A 22,816-nucleotide genomic window follows, 5' to 3' on the forward strand; every position below is an offset into this window, starting at 1 on the left:
CAGGTCATCCTAAAAACAATTTGGAAGAAAAAATAAAACCACAACAGTATCAAACTACACAAAAATGAAGGTCATTTTTCAATAAAATAGATATTAATATTCAACCATCCATATCAACTAATTGTTGTTTATGTTAGTCTTCGTTGACCGAATAAGTGTATTTTGACTATCAAAAGTTACTATCGAAAATAAAATTATAATATTTCAACTATAATAATCACAAATTATATCTTGTTGATACCCAAATCTAATGTTCTTATGATTGGTATCTGCAGTTTTTTATTCTATGCCTTTGTGTATCAAGAAATATAATTCTCTTAATATTTGGACTAACGTCTACCTAATGTATGTGCCAAAAAGAATGTTCACTCGCCAAGGATAAAAAAAAGTGTGCTACATATTTTGGGACATTCAGTATATGTTGATATTACATCCTTGATTCCTCGTTAATATTGTTTAAAAGGTACAAATATTTTTGGCTTGCTTTTGTGTTGACATGCCACATATGTATATTGAGAATATATTCAAATCCTAGATCCCTCTTTATATTGCTAATCAAAGTACATAGATTTGACCCAAAGATATATTATAAAGAGGATATATAACACGAAATATTTAATTTGTTTTGAGAAAAGGTTTTCTATTCCTGAAGGGAATTGTCTGATTTACTGCTTTAAGGAAAAGAAGAATATGAAGGCCCTTCGACACCAGAAGGTTAATAGGTTGATGTATGTATTCTATAGCCGTATCGATAGGAACGAGTGAGAGATTCGTATAACATAATACTAATAAAGAGAGATCTTCTTTTTTTTTTAAGAGTGAAATTTTTTGTATCTTTTTTTTATTTTTTTGACAATCATTTTGTAAATAGATATAGAGAAGTTACTTATTATTATGACGGCATGATTTTCAAATTAAAGGTGAAATAGATTCATTTTCTATTTGTGTGATTTTAGTGTTAGTAGTGAATGATTCTATATATATTCATTTCATATAATATAAAGTTGTGATAGCGATACTCTGTTTCTCTGATTGTTTAACACTGATCAATACACATATATATAACTGAACTTGATTCGATGAGTGATTCCAAGAATCCATCTCCAACTTCACTCTCATCCTCTGATTTGGAAGTGTACGAAGAAGGAGAAACCCCACCTCCCATAAAGAAGACTCCCATTCGGAAAAGACGACTCGTTATGCTATGTAACACAATTGGTTTTTGCATTGTGTTGACTGTAAGTTGATTCATTTGGTGTTGGGATTTTTGTATTGCACAGCCAGAGTTTGCAAAAAATTTGTATTCCATGCAAATAAATTGGAAAATTTATGTGCTAGATGCGGGTGCATGACTTATATCGGTTTCAGTCTCTGTTCAAACTAGAGATGTGAATTGCTGATCTTCACCCTTACATTAGCTCCTGATTAGTCAATAGTCGTGTTGGCTGGATACCTATATTTTCTTTCCTCTACAAATATACTTAGGATTTGATATTTTGGTATATTTCGATACTTTTTCGGCTAAAATGATGTTTAAAAAAATGACATAAACGGCAATTGATGGGAGAGTTTATATATTTTTTCTTTGATGTAAGGGCTAGCTCAAAATTTGAGTACTTTGTCTTTATATAATTTTTTTTATTCCTACTTTTTTGTATGAATAACTAATGTGTTCAGGGTGTGTCAATTTTTAAAAGATGTAGCAGGGCTTTAAATACAAGTTTCGATATCAGTATAGTACTGTGAAAATACGTCAGTACGCTTGTAATAAAATATTACCTTTATATTGAAAAACACTTGTCAATAATCAATATTATAGGGTTAGTATATTATAATTTTTTGTGGGATAACTAATTTTTGCCCTAATATCTGGGACTACGATTCCTTAAAAAATCTTTTTATTATTTTAAGATAAATATATTTATAAACATAATCTTGTTTCATTTTAAAACTCAAAGTGTTCAGATTTTAATGGACCACATTATAGACTAAAAATATTCAAGGTTGAATCCGATACAGGCTTATTATTTCTATCGATTCCATGTTTCTGCTCCATTTTTATTACTCCTATCTTGGTTCTACAATTGGTTTGATGTGAGGTGCTATCCTACAACCTTTCATTTGCTCCTACCGGTTAATGAATAAGTATATCACCACCTCTTTTTGACTGTATTTTTGAGAACTGTAGAGAGTTTCAATAACAAATTTGCATCAAGAAAGAAGCCCCTCAACCGGTGTACCTCCTCAAAGGTGGTCAAAAATGATCTGATGAATTCGAAGAAGTTTGAAAGAAGGGTATTCTTGACTCAAAAGCATCAAAAATTATGTATCAAACGTTGTAAGAGTCTTCTTAATTAATTTGTAGACACAGCAATAGTAATCAACAGTCGTTATCTTAGTCGTGATAGAGGATAATTTATTTTGGGCAAACAAATATTTAGGACTACAATATTTTAGAGAGCTTTTTTTAATGACGTTCGAAGTGACTGGTGCTATCTTGATACCAACAATATCTTACCAGTTTCTACATTAATATGGTCTCTGTATTTTTATTTATTTTTGATAATTTTCCGACTAAATATATATCAAACAAAATTGTAGTTTAGAGAAAATGACATGTACTCATATCTGCAAGATTTTTTTACTTTTTTTTTTGGGGTGGGGTTTAATTAATTAATTAATTAAATTTTTATATAATACCTACTCCTACTATTTCATAATTATTTTTGTGGTACGAAATTTGAAAAATTGCGTTATTGGAGGGGTTAACTTTTTTATGTCAAAGTGGGACTACAATTAATGGTTCGAATGTCAGTAAAGTATAGGAAAGTTTTAAATAAGTCAGTACCCTGGAAACACTCAGCATAGTTATATTCAACACCTCTAAAATCAACAAAACTGTCAAACCAATACAGGTATAACCTTGAAAAAATCTTATTATCTTTAAATAAATCGGCTGGAATTCAAAGGAAGTATCGGTTTGAAGTTATTTATTATAGGAAAAAATTATTTAGAAGTCGACTGGAGACACTTCTTTCCTGCCAAATAGGAGATGATAGACAGACAGGGCGACATCTTATGGCAAAATAATAAAACTCCCTAAAAATATGTTTATCAAATAGAGGGCCCTCTGAAAATTCTTCTCAGTATACAACATTCTTTAAAGCTACAGACTGGCATACCACCTTTCAGATTAAATATATATTTTTTTACTTTGTTCATCTTCTATGCGAGTCCATTTCAAGAGTTATACCTAACCTAATACAATTTTGAATATAATATTGTTGCTTGATTATGAATACGACTTTTTTATCTCAGTCATAACATTTACGAAAACGTAACATTTTGCAATTCCTGATATGTAGAGATTCTATGATGGAGAATAGATTGTGTCCTTAATTTGGACTTATTAAGCATCTACGACTTAATAATTCCACTGAAAAGGTATTAGAAAATGTACAAATACACACATATACATTTTTGTAATTGATGACATTTGGATTTTTCCATTAAAAACAATGCATGAAGATCCATTAAGTAGAAGTCAATATCATTTTATATACTCGAACAAGCAATTTTTATTACAATTTATTTATGAAAACTTGTCATAATTACATCATATTAAAAAAAGATGAAAGAAAGGTTTTAACAAGGAATAATTACCTTGCTAAATTATTTGAGATGATTTATTTTCCAAAATTTTGAATACATCTTTCTAATTTATTAGGAAGTATGGCCATGTACATCTAAGTTCGTGGTGTGAGGAAAAATAAATAAAATTTAGGAAAATAGCACAGTTCTTTTAAGCTGACGTACATACACATGGTCATAAGAAAACACATTACTTTATTGTCACCTTAAGAGACTCCAGCGAAAAGAGGGACGTGGTCGGTTTTGTTTTTGTTTCTGTATCCCTGGTTTTATAAAAGGAAACAGTACAAAGTTGTTTTACTCTCTTCTATGCTATCTCTCAAATAAGCATAATTTGAAGAAAAAAAATCATAAGAATATTGAATCAGGCACGAAATATTCATGTGGACAGGATTTCGTAATAAGATAGCTGATGTCTTGATAACAAGTTACCCGTATTACAGGATTACTGATGTAGATATTTGTTAAAGGTGTCAACAAATAGTGATTCCTTGTATACATAGTGGGGATCCAAAACTTGCAGTAGCAGGACTCAATTATGAAAAACGTAATTTTTATGGAATAAAGAAAAGACAACTAAAAACAAGTTTTTGATATGTTTATATACTTTATTTAGCTATATTTTGTGTTAAATAAGTCCTTCTTCACAGAGAATAATAGCCTTGATAACTCCGGTTAACAGATTGGCATCACTGGACGATGAAGGCCGTGTTGATGGCGCACCACGCTGTCATGGTGGCGGCTCAGAGCAAAACCAAATGAGAAGTACTACAAACAAGTTCCCTTGCCTTCAGTTTTTTTTTTAATTTTCTTTACATAACTACTTAATACATCAGTACTTTGTGTATCTGAAATCTAATACCCATAACCAAGAAATATGCTAAATTATATTAATTTGTCTTTAAGTTGCCACCCTTGATTTTGCTCAAAAATACAAAACAGATCAGTTGTGCTTATGAAGAAGTTAAATTATATTTATAATGGAATTGTATATCCCCTAGTTAGTTACATATGTAATACTAGCAAAGTGTTGCACGGCATTGCTCGGCCAAGGAGGGAGCTGGAAAATGGTCTTATATATATAAATAATATAATGTTTTTTTAATTGGTTAGATAGAGTTGCACTGATTTAGTATAAGTAAACATTATAGTATTACAATTACTCCATCTAACCTAGGAATATTTTTGGGAAATCCATATACATACGTAAAGTATTATATATTTATTTCTCTTGGAATCACCTGGGATCGAATGCACATTGAGTTCAAGAGAAATTTATCTCCCGAGCGCGAAAATGGTATATTCTATTTCTTCTTTATATTTAGACCCGTATATTATATGAAATGTATTATTATGAATCTAAAAAAAAATGGTGTTATAAACTTTAATTAACATACCAACATGTAAACATGCACAAATTAGTCGTAATTTGCGAAGAAAGTAGCAAAAAAAACACGTTTTAATATTAATAGCATTGATTGCAATTATAATCAGGGACACAAACCTATAAAAAATTTTACTTGCAAAAATAAAAAAGTAATGGAGAATTATGTATTCGAAAATATAACAACGATAACTGCTTCATCTTTGCAAATATTGCAATATTTCGGAAATTGAAAGTATTATAATGTTTGTAGAATTAAGGCTTATACTTTTATGTCCAAAATGCATCGTTTTGTGTGATTTCTTCTTAAAATTTAAAAATTTACGATTGATGAAAGAAAGAGAAAATAAATGGAAAAAATTAAAAAGTTATTCAGAAAATGAAAGATATTTCAGTTAAACATCAATTTTTGAAAAACATATACATAAATCAATCATATTGACATTAAATATATATGCAATAGAATCTTTACAAACTTTATTACAATATTCCATTAGAAATCAATTTTTTTTTCACAAGAAAATAGAACGAAAATGCATTTTTCAGTCTCCCAGGCCACCCAGTATGGGCACTTATAAAAGAACCATACAAACGGTATTATATACAGATCATAACTGTGGGCTTTTGAGCTACATATATAATATACCACAGAATATTTACTATTTACTAATTAGTAACTTCCATTAAAAAATTTAAATGACGCCATTAATGTATCGGTAGTCCATGGAATATTCTATTATTACAATATCTTCAAATTCTTCTTTTAGAATTGTTCATTTAAATTATTTTGGTTGCAACTTGTAATTGGCATATATACTCCAAAATAATACATGGATTAAGTTTATTTGTAGTATGTGAGCCTTTTCGGGATACTTTGCTAAACATAGGCTCCTTATTTTTGTGATCTAAGAACCAAGGCGTCATTGGAACGTTGTTATACACATTACTTCTACTTTGGTACTTTTAAAGAAACAGAGCTATTAAGGAAAAAATGTTTTTCCTATAGTATTTGGAACTTATAGACGATTTTTATGTATTACAAAACTCTTTTTCGCATATATGTATGTAAAAATAATGATAAAGCCAGCAATTAAATAGAATAATTCTTCCTTTTACGTGGAGTTAAACGGATACGCATACACAATGAAAATGATATTTGCGGTCCAATTACTTTTTATATGGACAATGAAATATTTCTCTTTATTACTTAGCATTGCATTGCAAATTCACGGAAGGATACATGACTTTACAAAGTCCTATGAATGAAAATATAAAAGTAGAAAACACCGAGGACAGTTGCAGCATTGCTTTCTATTTGCTCAGTTACTCAAAGCTAGTTTGACTCAGACCTGCCAAAATTTAACGGAAATCATACCACATATGTTTGCCATAATTTGAAGCCATTTAAAGATTATAAAAGTCCATTGTTTTTCAACAAATTACATTGCAATGCTTGTAATATGAGTAATAACACCTTTTTGTAAGGCATCAATGGAAATGTCAAGCATTTTTTATTTGAATGTGATCTTATAACTAATTTTTTGGATCACTTAAGTTTTTTTTTTTAACTTTAAAATATTATTAACTATTAGATCTTAGATATTTTGAATTGGTCCTAATCAAAAAGAAATTAATTTTCTTTTTACAACAAAATTGTAAAAGCATCTTCTTCAAATTCAGATCCATTAGAACGCTATTCTGTGATAAAGACGTCCAAATGATTGGTTGAGGTATAAAATGATTTTTATAGGAATGTGATTTCCCTATTTTGAGTGTATGCATCCTGTCATGTTTTAAATGGGAGTTACTTCCACATTGTATTTGATTCAAAATGCAATAATAAGTTAAAATATTGTTGTTATTGGGTGCAAAAAAATAAATTATATTTAGTACTGATAATGACTTCAGTTTCTTTTTTGAGTAACTGAATAGAGGAAAACATAGTCCGATTAACGGATAAAATATTTAAACACTGTTCAATTCTTCACTCATTTGTAATTCTTCTTAAACGAGATCTATTATTCAAAGCCAAAGCTAAACTAAGTGCCAAAACGACGACCACGTTATTGTGCAGAGGCCATCATGAACTAATTTAAAACTAACTAAGCAACCTCTTGCAACAAACACGGGGAATTCCTGTCTGAAAATGGGGGGAGCATATGTTATGAGGAAAACTGATAAAGAAACTTCATCGTTAGTACCTCAAAAGTGACATCTTGATAGTAAAAAGGTATTTTTAGGTAACTCCATTTGAATAAAAATTGCGCATGTTATGATCGTTTAATTTGCAATGATGAACAGAACGAAATTAACGAATGAAACCATAAACAGAACTTTTCAGAAACGAATGAGTGAACAGAAATAATGTTAACAGATGCCTGACTTATACCTAGGACTGGGCATATGGTGAGCGGAAGGAGAGGAATGGAGTGAGGCATGTGGTAGTATTGATTATAGTATATTATTTGAATGCTGTCTATTATGTTATGATGATGGAGGTGAAGGATAAAATATGACTTATTTCTGCTCTAGAAATAAGAAAATTCTATTTTTCAAATAATACTGGGGAAGACTTAGTAGGAAAATAGTTTTTTTTAGGATTATTTAAGAAAGTAATAATGAGTTAAATACCAGTAATATATAATAATAAATTGGAATTGGAATTGCTAAATAAACATTATTTTCCTGATTCTTATTCTTTAATATTTTCAATAATAGTTAAGAAATACTATTTTGCTATTTGGGCCATACACAGGATTATATTAGAGGGGGGATTTTTTTTTTTTTTTAAATTCAATTCAATTTCAATTATAAAATTGTTTTTTAAAAATTTCATATTAAAGCTTCATATTTAAACTTTTTAAAAGAAATTTTCAAATAATAAATTTTCTGGTAATAAGCAAAAAATCCTTAGTTTGGGGACGGCTATTTTTTTTTTTTTTTTTTTTTTTTTGAATACTTAAAAAAGTAATAATTATTTAAATACCAGTAATATGTAATAATAAATTGGAATTGCTAATTAAACGGTATTTTCCCGATGCTAATGCCCCGATTCCAGATTCCAATTAATTGCCCCAGCACTATTATTTTATTACACAAAGGTTGGTGGGAAACATTAGATTCCTTACTAGAGGCTGACGTTATCCTAACAATGACTCGACAAAAAATGAATAAAAATAAATAAGAGTAAACTCAAAAACTATTTTTCCTTTTTTGATCTTAAAGTAGTAATTTATCCATACTTTTTGTAGAGCTATACTTATACCTGATTGAAAGATGACGAACTGATTACTTAGGCCCGGATGAATCAACTCGAATAAAATTAAAATTTGAAATTTTGATGTCAATACATTTAACCTTTCATAATTTAAGCTGGGCTTAATGTTAAGTCTGGTTGGTGCCACTGGGCCTTAGTCTAACTATTCTATAAATTTTAAATCTTTGTTGAATCAATGACAGATGGTTGGCTACCTATGAAGATAAATGTACAGTACATAAATAAAATCTTGTTCATCGTGTTAGATTTCAATGTATGATGATGGCATAATCTCAATTACAATGAAATTGATAAAAGTGAAAATACTTTTACTCGTTAGATACTTGTGTGTCTAACTCATAATAAATCAATGTTCAAAAAGAACCATCTGGTATCCATAAAATACAAAAAAATAAAAGCCCACCTTTTTAGAAGACTATTAAATCTATTTTTATAAATGTTTATCTAAGGAATATGGTTAAAATCTTTAAATATTTGGTAACGGATGTTTATCAAGGGTTAAATTACAATGTATTTTTTTGTCAGGTGTCAATTTTTGGATTACCAATTTAATCAGTGTTATTAACGTTGATTGGTTGAAATATAAGGGGGGGGGGAGGGGGATCTGCAGGATTATATAAATATATATATTTTTTTTTTTGAAAAATTGAATTTCAAATATTAAACTTTTTCGAAAAAACTTCAAAAATCCATAGCTATATTCAAAAAAAAATTTTTTTTAGAAAAATAAATTTAAGAAGGGCAGCTGTTCACAAAAAAAAATTCTTTGGGAAAAAAATTCACAAATCTATTGCTGTTTATAAAAAATTTCCAATTATGAAAGGTTAAATGTATTGACGTCAAAATTTCAAATTTTAATTTTATTCGAGTTGAGACATCCGGGCCTAAGTGATCAGTTCGTCATTTTTTAAGTAGGAATAAAAATATATAGCTATTAACAATAAATTGCATTTTTTGGAATTGAAAATTGAAAAATTAAACAAGATTTCAAATATTATTATTTATTTTTTTTTAAATCAAATATAAAATTTTCTAGTAAAAAGCAAAAATTCTTTAATTTGGGGGTAGGTGCTACAGTCCTTCTAGCCCACACCCTGTGGACGCCCCGGAAGATAAGTATCTCTTGTTAAGCCTTGAATAATTATCGACTGTAATTGAATAATAAATTCATAGTTGAAAACAATGGGGTAATTACTGGTATTGGATTTTGGTCTGAAAATCCTAGAACACTTTGAGACTTCTATAAATTAAAATAATTGCAACTAGTGTTGTATCAGTCCTTATTTTGGACTGAAAACTGGAATTCATTCCATTTGACTCTTGGTCTGGTCCAGTCCAGTACAGCATATCAGTCCTAAAAACTAATAAAGGTGATGACGTCAATCAGGTTTATTTTTTACTCTTTTAATCAATTCTGGAACTGAAAGTCCTATGGACGGATAGGAACTGGTTCTAAGACTGGGCTGAACCGAATAAATAAGGACAGATACAATAGTAATTTAAAAAAAATTCCATTTTGACCAGTCCCTTCGTAAAGTTTATTAGTAATACACATATAAATGACGAAAATATTTCGTTTCTAAAATGTTCTTTAGATATTATCATGGGTTACTTCCCTAACACAAAAATTTGCTCTGTTTTTTGTTGTCACCTGTTTATTTTTCTGCTTCCCTAAGGAATGTTATGAACACTGATCTGTACGAAATATCTCATTAAATATGATTCCCTAGTTTGGAAGAATTTGATGACTAACAACTGATTTCGAGGGCATTTTTTGTTTGTTTATTTTTGGAGGAATGATTACAGGATACAATAAAAGTAACGACATGTTAAAAAGCTATTTTGGATCATCATCTGTCATTGTTAATGTTTTTTTGTCCCTAATAAGTTTTTTAAACGATGAATTAGACAGTTATAAAATAACTGGGAGTAGTAACCAGCATTGTCCGGAGTAATTAGACGTTAACGAATATACAAACTTTGCAATAATAATATGGAAGATAACTCCCCAAAAAATCCTTAGTGTTACTCTCTGTTTTTCGTGAACATATATAGTTGACACTCTCTCAATACTTAAACGTGCTCTCCTCAATAAAAAAAAAATAATAATGACAGTTTGAGAAAGAAATAATATGATATGATGAGCTCTTTGTTAAACCTGTTATGGAGTTACGTTCATTTAAAAAAAAATTATATTAAGTACTTCTTGTCTTTAGTTGAACTTAACGCAATTGATCCCTGTATATTTATACTTATATATTTTTCTTTATACTTAATAAATATATGGTATACATCTGGGACTACTTTATACAGTGTAACCTCTGACAGCTTTTCATACATACAAAGATTCATATATGTATAGAGATAAGCTAGCTTTATTAATATAGTTGGAGAGCTGCATTGTACTAATTACCTACGCCAACGAAATTAAACGGAGGTTATGTATTTGTCCCTGTTTGTTTGTTACTCGCCAGGATTACGGATTGTGCAGTCTGTTAAATTCAATAAATCGGCATATAGAGTTCATCATATTTGTTCTAACCATAAAATATTAAAAGGAAAAACTTTTCACATGACTTTATAATGAATGAAATCAAATGAAATATCTATTCATTAAAAACTCTAATGATGATGAAGAATTTATCAGTTAATTGTGGATGTTTCTGTTGGTTGGTTGAACTATAATTATCTCTCGGTTGTCAGGGCAATCCTTTTATGTATAAGGTTTTTTTAGCATTATGTACCTTCAACCTTTTAAGCAATCATGTTTATACATTTTATCTTGTAACTCCCTTTTTACCCGTGGGTCGGATCACTCCATTGAGTTGAAGCTCCTGTATTATTTACCCTGTTTAGGTAAGACCCCAAGAATATCTTCTTAAGCGTCAAACAATACTCAACAATTATTGTCGTATTGGACCTTATTTATTGGGTAGAGTGCATTCCAGTCTTAGAACCGGTCCTATCGGCCTTTGTAACTGGTCCTTCGGAACTTCAGTTCTAGAACTGATTAAGTAAAGAACAAATAAAGTTGAGTGACGCCATCAAGGACCGAACTTTATAAGTTTTTTGGACAGATATACAGGACTGAACTGGACCGGGATGAGACGGACCTGTAAAGGAACTAGAGTCTTTGTACCTAAATAAGGATAAAAACAACACTACCAACAATTATTTATTAATAATTTCATATTTGGAAAGAATAGGGCATGGGCATACCAAAAAAAATATAAATTATCCGCATGGTGTTGCGACTGTATATATATACCGGGTGTCCGGAAAGTCCTGACTGATTTCTAACTTCCAACTTCATTAAGATCTACAAGGACTAAAAGTAGAGATACAGAGAATTGTTTTTAATAAAAAAACTTCGCTTGGTTGTAATCTATATGTTTTTAACAATTTGGCCTTTAGCTTCCATAACAGCCACAACACAGGGACAGAAGGAGGAGCAGGTGTTCTTGATGTAGGTGGGGTCCATCTTGGCCCAGGCCTTGGTGATACTGGCCTTGAGAGCTCTGGTATTGCTGTGGCGTTTTTTGGAAGTCTGCCTCTCAATGTGCGCCCAGATGCTGAAATCCAAGGGGTTCAGGTCGGGGGAAGAGTGGGGCCAGAAGTCCTTAGGTCAGAATTCCATATTCTCCTTTAACCACTTCTGGGTGTTCTTGGCTGTGTGTGCAGGTGCCCCATCCTGCTGGAAACACACCCTCTTGCCAGGATACTCCTTCCTGATCCATGGGACCACCTTGGTCTTGAGCACCTTGATGTAGTCCTCCGAGGTGAGCCTGTAGCCCTCTCGGAAGAAGACTGGAGGCATGGCTTTACCATCTGAGTCAACAACTCCAAACATCATGATGCTGGTTGGGTGCATGGTCATGGACACATATTTCTCAGATCCCACATAACCATTAAGGTTAATGTAGCGATCATTTTTGCGGTTGAAGACTGGATCTACTGTAAAAGTTTTCTCATCGGAAAAAGGAGAATTCTGTCCCCATTGCTTTTTATGTTGTTCAAAATCTCCTTCCGGGGGACACCCGGTAAATATATATAATAAATATAGTATACGTTGTAAAATAAAAGCCGATACAATTAAAGTATTCGGGATTGCGTTGATTTTTTAAATTTGTTCCGGCAGATTAAAATTAATATTATGTCGTGGGTGTTATTCAATGAAGAAAAAACACTTTAATAACGTAAACATTACATTTTTTTATTGAACCCTTGTGGTATATGTATTCAATTTAGTAATAAACAAATCACAAAATAGCCACCTTTGACAACCACCAAGTTGACATTCACTATTATAAAATAGAAAAAGAAATGAAATATAAAACCTTCCTTCACAAATATCGAGATTCTTATACGTTATCCGTACTACCAAATCCACTTTGGGAAGGAATATACAATGGATGAGATATTGAAGGAATCTATTGTCTAATTACAAACTGATTGTGTGGGGGCTTGGGTTGATGTTTTCAGAGAAAATGGGTTGTGAGATACTTAAAATAAAGGTAACGACATATATGTACAATCAATGTTTCATGATTTTTCTTTATTTTTTTAAATAGTACATTCTCAAATAAATTTAATATGAATTCATTTTTATTGCAGGTAATTACAATTTCATTAAGTTTGTCCTCATCTGAGGAAACAAATCTTGGTTCTGAGATCTACAATCAATCCAGCTTTGATAATGAAACAGCTGATCATTTACCAACTCCAGAGGCAAGATACTCAAAGAGGAAATTTGTTGCATTCATGCCCATTTCTGTAAAGTTAGTTCTGTTATTTATCTATTTTTTGCGTTATTTCAACATGCATTAATATATTTGTAGTCACGACGATATTGATTCTTTCTCAAGACTTGATTACTATGATAATGAGGAGGACTATTTTGAAGATATTGAGGAAGACAGATTTGGTTCACATGGCATAAATCATAGATTACATAGACGTCCCAGCCGTCGAAGGAAACCTTATCGCAAAAAGCACCTTACTTCTGTAATGTCTTTACCACGAGTAAGACTTTCCATATTATTTTAATTTGTGTAGGATTGGTTTGTTGGGGGCAACCCGTCTCAGGACGATTTGCTTTAAACATTTTTGCATTAGATAATAATGACGTGAATACTACTATTAAGGATCGATATACCCTCTTTAAGACAGAACTTAAGAAATCAATCTATCTTTAGAGGCAGAAGGTCAAATCACGGAAAGACAAAATGTCAGGCGACAGAACGTCGACCGACAAAATGTTGAATTGACAAGCCATCGACCGACAGAACGTCGACCGGAAAATGTTACATTTCAAAATATAAAAAACAGTATCCCGCCCGAGATATTTACGCCGCCATCCCTACATAAACTAAAAGTAAAGAACCCTCACAAACTCCCATTTATATCTCGAAATTCGGGGTTATTTTGGGTACCGCTGTACCAATGAATAGAAACCCACTGCTGTTTTTTAAATTACTTTTAATGGCCCCTCTAAACACCCCAATTTATTCCACAAAAATTAATAGTATACGTTAATACATATCAAATATTCTTATTTACTCTTTTCTTTTCTTATACATATAAAATAGACCTCTCCCTTACATAAACAACAGTTATGGTCCATCCATCCCCTCGATTGATGGCGTTGTTGGGATGTTTTCATGTATCTCGGGTCCCAAATAGGGATAAAACCAACCAACTTTGAAGTTACCTTCAAGGGCCACTCTCAAAATATCAATTTATATCCAGGGAGTTAAAGCTGCTTTCGGGTACCACGGTTTCCAAAACAAAATGTAACCAAAAACAGCCTCAAATTATGGGCTTATGAGGTGCAAATGGAGGGTAAATATACGTAGCGGCAGTGGGTATCATCCCATTTTGGGATCCGTCTTCACCCCAAAACAGTTCTGACATTTGAGGTGTAAATGAGGGGTTTGAAGAGGATCTTAGTGATTGCTTAAATATTAACGGTGGGTTTAATCCTATTTTGGGAAAGGGTGGTATCCGAAAACAGCCCCAATATTCGGCTTCTATAAGGGGTTTGGGAGGGGATCTTACAAGTAGTATATGTAGGAGTGGTGGTAGGGGTATGTTTCAGGCGGGAAATGTTGAATGAGAGATTTTGCAGCACCCCTTGGAGGAGCCCCTTATTTTATTTTCTACGGTTGATGTTCTGTCGGTCGACGTTTTGTCTATTCTACGTTTTGACGGTTGACGTTTTGTCCAGCCACCATCTTTACATATTATTAGATTTATATTTGCACTTTCTTGTAGACCATAGAGTCAAACATTACAAACAGGTTCGTATAACATACAACTGCCCCCCCCCACAAAAAAAAAATAATCTAATAATATATATATGTAATAATTATTATTATCCAGTTTGGTTATATGAAGAACGTTTTTGTCAACAATAGGAGGCCTTTAACTCAATGATAAAAAATAAGTCATGCTTTTGGTACCGAAAGAAAAAACTAAATACAATCATACAAATTGCAAATTCCACAAAAACGGTTCATTAATAATCACAATCGTGCAACGTATTAAAATCAATACATCGAAAGCTTAACAATATTAAACACCCAACGACTACTTAAATATAACAGATCCATTTCTGGGTTCCATTCAATGATATTTCAATATTAATGTAAAAAAGGGTAATTTTTATCAAAATAGGAACTCAGTCTCAAAATTTCGATAAAATGAAAGCAAGTATAAAGTCAACTAATGTTGTATGTATATTTTTACCAACGTAGTTCTGTTATTAACCCTTCAATTGTGCTTCTCTGTACATCGATAGTTATTTATTTAGTTAGTTTTTGACTAAATAATATACATACCGACCCGTTTCTTTCTCAAAAGGGCATGAAGAGATATTTAAATATTTACTGGATATTTAAGGGTTATATATAACAAAATAAAAACATATATAGGAGGCATTGCCCTCAGCAAACTTTGTACATATAATAGACTCAAAAGATTGCAAGATAATTTACTCACAAGGCACAGGAAAGCTGAAATGAAGGGACGATAAGAAAAATACAGCTTTCAAATCTACCTACAACTGTAGTTAAATAAATTTCATTGATTAAATACATCTAATATTGAAATATTATGAAAAGTGGACCCGAAAATAAATCAATTATAAGTAGTATTGTGGTTTATATTATTCAAGGCGACAACCCTTTTGGCAAACCTACTAGAGACTACCCCATCCCCTACTATTCAAATGGATGTACTTCACTTTTTCATAGATCACGAAGGAAGTGGTTGACGTTTTTAAGAGTTGTATAGTTTATCCTTATCTAAAGACTCTTACTTCATTATGATAATATAGTTAATATAGAAGATGAGCGTCGTTTACTGATATTAGTTTGTAAACAAAGCGACAGAGAGTGGCACCATCTCGCAGTAAAATAATACAAATCCCTTGATGATAATATTATTTAATATAAAATATAGGTGTATGTTACTCACATAGAGGTCTACAAACCGTCCCATTACCTTGTGGATAATATATTTTTGTAAGTTTGACTATGTTTAAGCCTAACCTTTTGTGTAAAAGCCCATTAAAAAAAGAATATTTAATATATAATGTGATTTGTTGTCTAACCTAATTTATTTAGGATCAACCCTGATAGCTCTTGTCACCATATTGTATTGAATGAGGGCATAGAAACAGCTCCACTTTATATTTTTGTTTGAATGTTAGGAACTTTAATTTGGGTGCATAAATCTTCATTAATAAATATTTTGGAGCATATAATGTCCGAAAAACATAGAATCACTTAAATATATTTTATGAAACTGATACAGTTATAAATAATATACAATGAGATAGATTTATGTGTTACATCTTGAAAGTGACGAGTTAGGAAGAGAAATTAAAATACACTCATTTTACCCCACACCTATTTAATCTTACACTTGCCTACATAATAAAATAATTCAACCTTATTTTTTCAGATAAGAAACCGGGCAACAATAGATAATAATAATTCGTATAAAAAGAAAAATCGCCGAGTAACCTCTCCCAAAAAGTATTCGAATGTCCCTGATCTTCATAAAAGACCGGGACCTCCATACCAGAGTACGTATAATCGTCCCAACTCTCCCCTCAAGAGAGTTTCTAAACCTCGATCTGAGAAAAAGAAGACTCCGTCCACTCTTATTATAATTGACAAGAGAAAGCAAAAGAAGAAAAAGAACAGGTCCCCGATTCCGAAATATGACTATGAGACTCCGTATAAGAATCCATACATGAAAAAAAAGTTTAAAAATGGTAAAAGACGTCGAAAAGTAAAGGAGGAGTCCTACACAAATAATCGATTTAATAATGAAGATCGTCGCAAGTATGATGATTACGATGCACATTATGACTATGGTGAGTTTTCTAAGCTTTAAAGATGAGTCCGAGTACTACTCCTAACCGGATCATCAATGTTAAAAATATTCGTGTATTACGCGCAAAAACAAGTAGCCTGCGGGTAATTACTCGTCCGACGTAAAGTTTTAAAAAAGTTTTCAAATTTTTATTTATTTGCAAGTGCCCTTTTTTACTCGGGTACAGATCATATATCTAATATTATTATTGAAAGGTACATTCGACTACATTCCCTTATTGAAGATATGTTGCAAAATATCAAAAGTAGCCTAATTAAGTGCTTTAATAAGTTCCTCGAATGTATATATTTTGTGTGGCCTTATTTAGTACCCTGGTCCAGTCTAGTCTAGTCCCGATTGTTGGTCTTTCAAGACGGAAATACATCACTCGTGACGTCATTGAAAATGTGTTTTTCCTTTTTATGGTCATTCTGGTTATATAATTAAGGGATTTGTGTAAAGAAAAATTTCAGTATAGCGGTTAGTAGTGGGGTTATTAACATTTCCCTTTAAAAGAAGAATGATCACCTATCTTTGGTGTAAAGTGCATATTAAGAAGGTAAGTATATATGAATTTAAATACAACTATAATAAATTCATAATACTTATCTATTTTAAATTTAGAAAGATATCTTTCTTATACCAATAGTTCATTTGCTTACCCTAAATCAAATAACAAGCAGCTGATATTAACAAGGGTCTACCTTTAGTAGTACCAAATATCTCGCTCTCGCCTTTTCCTTGCGCTCTTACACAAATCCCATGTCTAATCTAAGCCAATCTCTACTAAATATAATATAATTGAATAATTTACTTTCTTTATTAGATATCAAGAGTGATAAAGAAAAAAAAATCAAACCTATTCGATCCTATATTCGACGACCACCACCCAAACATCCAGGAGTTCGTATTCCAGGTGTACGCTATCCCCCCAATTCTGGAAACATAAGAGATATCATTGACTCCATGCATTCCAAGACGCACGAAGAGAGAGAATTAGTATCAAATGCAGCTGGCTTTCATCACACAGCACATAAAGGACATTATTATACATCTAGAAATCCACCCAAAAATTCAACATGGAAAGCGTACTATATGAACTCGAACGAACAAGGAGGAGATCAAATTAGATACGTGCAAAATAACCAACAGCCCCAAAAAGTGAAAGCAATTAGCCATAATCCATCCAATTATTTCAATCCAGATAAATATAATTATGTCTTCTTACCCACGCCAAAACCAAAAACAACCCGACCCAAAATAAAAATAAGTAGTACTCCGAAGATCTCCAAGGTGGTTGATCGCCATATTAAGATACCACAAGGATATCCCGTTCACTCGTAAGTATAATAATTTATGATAAACACGCAGGGGAATTAAGGATTTTTTTATTCATACTAGAAAATTTAATATTTCATTTTTTTTTTTAAATTAATAATTGAAATTTTTCTGTTGAAATTTAACATTTGAAATATAGCTTGTAAATTTAATATTTGAAATTTTTCTTATAAAATTTAATATTTGAAATTTTTCTTATAAAATTTAATATTTGAAAATTTTCTTTTAAAATTTAATCTAATTTTTCTAATTTTTTGCAAAAATTTAATTGTCCGTGAATAGCTATTGTTTTTAGAAATTTTTCTCCGAAAAATTTAATATTTGAATTTTTTTTCCCAAAAATATAAGTTTTCACCTCTTGATTTTTGAAATTATTTTCGAAAAAATTTAATTTTTTGTGAACTACTATAGATTTTTGAAATTTTTCTCTGAAAAATTTTATATTTGAAATTAAATTTTTTTGAGAATAGCCATGGATTTTTAAAGTTTTTTCGAAAAATTTAATTTTTAATTTGTTTTTCTAGTTTTTGGAGTTTATTTTTACAAACAAATTCCAAAAACTAAAAATTATCCCCCCCAAAAAAAAAAAAAACTAAAAAAAAAACAAAGAGGAGATTAAATTAGATACGTGCAAAATAACCAACAGCCGCAAGAAATGAAAGCAATTAGCTATAATCAAAACTCCAATTGAAATATCAATTTTTTTTTGAAAAAATTTAATTAAAACGATTTTGGGGTGGGTATAATCCAACCCCCCCAAAACCAAAAAAAAAAAAAAAAAAAACTATAACAGACCCCTGTAAATGCACATTTATTTAGTTTTTTTCGGTATATCAGTTCATTTTATAAAACAAAACAACGACACCCGTGAATTATGAAGTAGTTCCTAGAATCCCTTGCGGATAAAAAAGTATTATCGCAGGCAATTAAATTAATTGAAAACTTGATCACGTGGTCGTCTTCTCGCCACTTGCTTTTAGCTTTGTTCCAAAGATAATTGCTGTCTTTAGATAACATTACCAAAAGAGGGTTTGAAAAAACGAAGTTTTTTCCTATAATCTTTCTTCTTTTTTTTTCGTTTAGGCGCTTAGGCAGAAAAATAACAGAAAGTATGTCTGTTATTCATTTTTCATGCAATATATTAAATTATTAAAAAAACCACTAAAAAGTCTTAAAATTAATATTATCCTCCCCCTCTCAGTCTAGGTTTTGATCCTACTCGTCCAGATGGTCCAGACTACACTGAAGTCACTTCGATAAAGAAGTCCTCAGTTCCACTTAGCATTGGACTTGATGTGTATCCCATCGGAGCTAATGGGCATTCCAAATCATCTTCAAGCTTTTCAAATCGTCATGGAGCTAATAAACAGGAAGTTCTTCTCCATCTTAATCTTTTCTCAAACAAACCTCAAGTTTCAAAGATCAGCTCCTCACAGCGTCCTGTAGTCACTTCCGTACCAAAACTGCATCTCTCGAAAAAGCCTCATCTCCCAACCTCTTATTATTACTTTAGCACGTACGTTATGATATCTTAATTATTGATAGATAAAAAAAAGGCCTTGACTCGACTTACCACCAGATAGAGTAATCCAAAGGATTCAGATTGGGGATCTGGGGAGGCCGGAAGTTTTTGGGTCAAACCTCCATGTTCTCTTCCATCTAGGATTACACTACGTTGGTTGTGTGGGCGTGTGATCCATCCTGCTGGAAGATGTAGTACGCTTTTCCCGACTTCTTGGTGATTTTGAGGACCTACGGGAGAACCTTGGTCTTCAAGATCTCCAAGTAGTCGGACAAGGCGTCCTACGTCTTCCAGAAGTAAGGGGCATCCGCCCTCCCGTCTTGGACATGTGGAGGAGGTCTTCAAAGCAAACAAGCCAATTGTTCTGCTTGTTCAAGATAGGGTCTACTTTTAATGTTTTTTCATTCGAGAAGAAGATCACACGGTTGTTATGATGCTTCAGGTCGTTTAGGAGGCGTTTGGCCCACTCCAAACGGGCATCTTGTAGCCGTCGAGTAATTAATTGTCTTTCCAAGTATCTCTTGGACTTTCCCCGGTGGATTTGATCGCCTTGGACACAGAGGAGGAAGCCACTGACTTCTTTAGGGCAAATTTGGCCATGGACATAGTAGGCTTGGCCTCATACCCTTTCTTGTCCACTTCTGGGGTCAGTTTTGTCGGCTTTCCACAACTGGGTTCCATTTTAAGGCTTTCTCCCCCTTTAATGAGCTTTCTGCCCCTGAAGACAGTGTGTCTCTCAATCCCAACAATCTTGACAATTTTAGGTGTGCAGTGGCAGGCGCAGCCACAATCTGATTTCTTTTTGCATCCATTTTGTTTACAGAAATAATAGAGGCCAATACAAGAGCTCATTCAAAAGCTAAAAAAGTATGTTGTCGCGTGAAACATTGGAAATTTATGCATTAAAATAACTATACCTCGACCCGTTATGAACTTCCTGTATCTTTAAAAAAAAAAAGATATCAAATATTAACTTGGCCATCCTGGCAATTTGAAGAATGTTTTGGAGGAGAACAGCTATAATGACGTTTAATTAGATTAAGAGCGAGCAAAAATCTCACTGTCTTTTGTTGTCTGCTGTCGATATTGTTGCTCCCCCCTGTAATCGTTGTTTGGATCATCCATTGATAAACAGCTTTTAACATTTATTGAATATTAATTCCATAGTTTTGAAGAGTTATATATCCTAATAAAAGTTCTAACTTATACTCTTGATTAAGTTATATTTAGATTTAATATATTATGTAGTTATTTAATTGACCGTATGCTTCTGTCAATAATTATTTTTGAATACTTTAGGCCAGGAAGCAATAACTACCATAGAGACAACATGTACCATCCTGCTCAAAGTAGCTCATTGGTGAGCACTCATAAGGATTTAAATAGAAAGCCAAACAACGATCGAGTCGACTCAGGTCCAAGTCCGGAGGATATTCTTTCATATCTGGCGTCTGGTATTAACGAGGGAAATTTTAGAATAGGTGAGTTTGTTCAAATATTGAACAGTGGAAATTGATATATTGAATATTATAGGAAATCATGAAATAAAAATATCTACGAACATTCAAAACACTTCTACTCTCATGGATCATCATCGATTAAACAGTTATTTAAAGGAAAGAACAGACGATGATATTATTAAGACCAGAAAGTTTGAGGACGATAAATTAGAGGCTCAAGAGAGTAGTAGTCATAACGACAGTGACAATGACGTTTCAACAACAAGGGTTGTTGAAACCTATGAAAAACCTGTAGTTGAAAGCGAGATCCAACCCATAACAAGTACATCCTCTCCTATTCAGATTGATAATCAAACGGAGAATGGAGATTTTGAGTACTATTATCAGTACTATTATGACTATGTGTATCCAGAAGAAATTCCTCTGGATGAGGGTAACAGCAACCGGACTAAGACAACTGTTCAATAGTTATATTTGGATTCTATTGTGTGAATGCTTCGAGTTCAAATAATAACACTATGTAACAAAATTCAGATCTTGTAGCACCCACAGACATAAATCCACTTTTTTATTCTCTATTAAGCCATACAATACGAAAATGACCATCAAAAATATTGAAAGGATAAACAAAGTGTTTCTTTTCCAGCTTTTTTTTAATAAAATCAAGCTTTTAAAGTATAATTCAGAGGCATAAATCAAATTGAAACAACTATATAGATGCTCATCAAAGAGAATAATAATTGCAACATATGAAAAATTAATGATTTACTACTTTATCTGGAGTACAATTCCTAGAATAAATCTTTATTTTTTTTAGTTAAATGAAGGATCTTATTTGGAAGTTTTTTTGTTTTTTTTTAGTTGTACGTCAAAATATAGCTCTGAATTCTAGTTTAAGAACTTGATTTTTTTAAAAAGACTAGAGGGCAAACCATAGATAAAGAAATAAATGGAAGGGACAAGATGATTGAGTAAAGATATCAGTAGACTTAAGGACTATAACGTCTAATCGGTTCGTGTTTCTTACATAAATATATTAGGTTAAGAATTATATTGATATATTTATCGCCCATTCCAAAGAGAGAAATAAACTTTGATACTTATCCAATCAACATATGTCATTTAATAAGCTTAGACATAAGAATTTAATTCATTTCTGGAGCGATGTTGTTAGTTCCAGCATTTTATACCAAAAGAAATAAGTAAGAACAAATTTACTTTGAAGCCGATGCCTCCTCCCATAGCCAAGGCAAACAGAATGTATCTCAATATATTACTAGTACATTGGGATACTCATATCCCAAGGCATTACTGCATTTCTTCTTATACCCATGAATAGTTGAGGTTATCGTTGCAAACTGAAGATTTAAATATAATACAGCCTTACTATACGGAGCAGCCAATCGCAATCCCTTTGTTGTCAATATATATTTCTTTTTCTATGGTCAAAACATATATTCGTTGAAGATTAAATGGTCCTTTTTGTGTTTTACGGCTTAAATAGACATAATAATAAATGGGGATTTCAGGCCTTGGGGAAAAATGTTGTTATTGTTAATTGTTGATACTGTATCAAAATTTGGGTATATTAATTAATTATTTAGTGCAATGATATTATTTTCTGTTTTTTCTTTTTCTCATATTTCAATTGTGATATTTTCTAAATGTATATGTGTATAATTATATTGTGTTAATACTATTATATATATTAAATACGGCATTAGTTGCAATCGCCATTTTTAAATGCATAATCACATTATTACTTTAATTAAAATCTGACTTTATTCATCCTCACAAGTGAA

General features: G+C 31.7%; 1 protein-coding gene across 1 annotated transcript; it reads left to right on the forward strand.

Annotated features, from left to right (window-relative positions):
- Positions 1-983: 983 nt before the first annotated feature.
- LOC121115666 (uncharacterized) lies at positions 984-22,816 on the forward strand. The gene is made up of 8 exons (XM_040709768.2): positions 984-1,238; positions 12,927-13,090; positions 13,151-13,334; positions 16,278-16,695; positions 17,521-18,034; positions 19,234-19,548; positions 20,854-21,035; positions 21,088-22,816. Exons 1-8 carry the CDS (start codon positions 1,080-1,082, stop codon positions 21,480-21,482), a joined length of 2,331 nt encoding a protein of 776 aa, XP_040565702.1. The 5' UTR covers positions 984-1,079; the 3' UTR covers positions 21,483-22,816.

The sequence above is a fragment of the Lepeophtheirus salmonis genome, chromosome 4 (genome assembly GCF_016086655.4).
Source record: "Lepeophtheirus salmonis chromosome 4, UVic_Lsal_1.4, whole genome shotgun sequence".
Taxonomy (NCBI): Eukaryota; Metazoa; Arthropoda; class Copepoda; order Siphonostomatoida; family Caligidae; genus Lepeophtheirus; species Lepeophtheirus salmonis.

What these genes read in the sequence shown, in the direction of transcription:
- LOC121115666 (XM_040709768.2), top strand. Translation starts at nt 1,080, where the DNA reads ATGAGTGATTCCAAGAATCCATCTCCAACTTCACTCTCATCCTCTGAT. An exon ending in CAAGGATATCCCGTTCACTC is followed by an intron (nt 18,035 to 19,233) that starts GTAAGTATAATA and finishes TCCCCCTCTCAG; the next exon opens with TCTAGGTTTTGATCCTACTC. An exon ending in TCTTATTATTACTTTAGCAC is followed by an intron (nt 19,549 to 20,853) that starts GTACGTTATGAT and finishes TGAATACTTTAG; the next exon opens with GCCAGGAAGCAATAACTACC.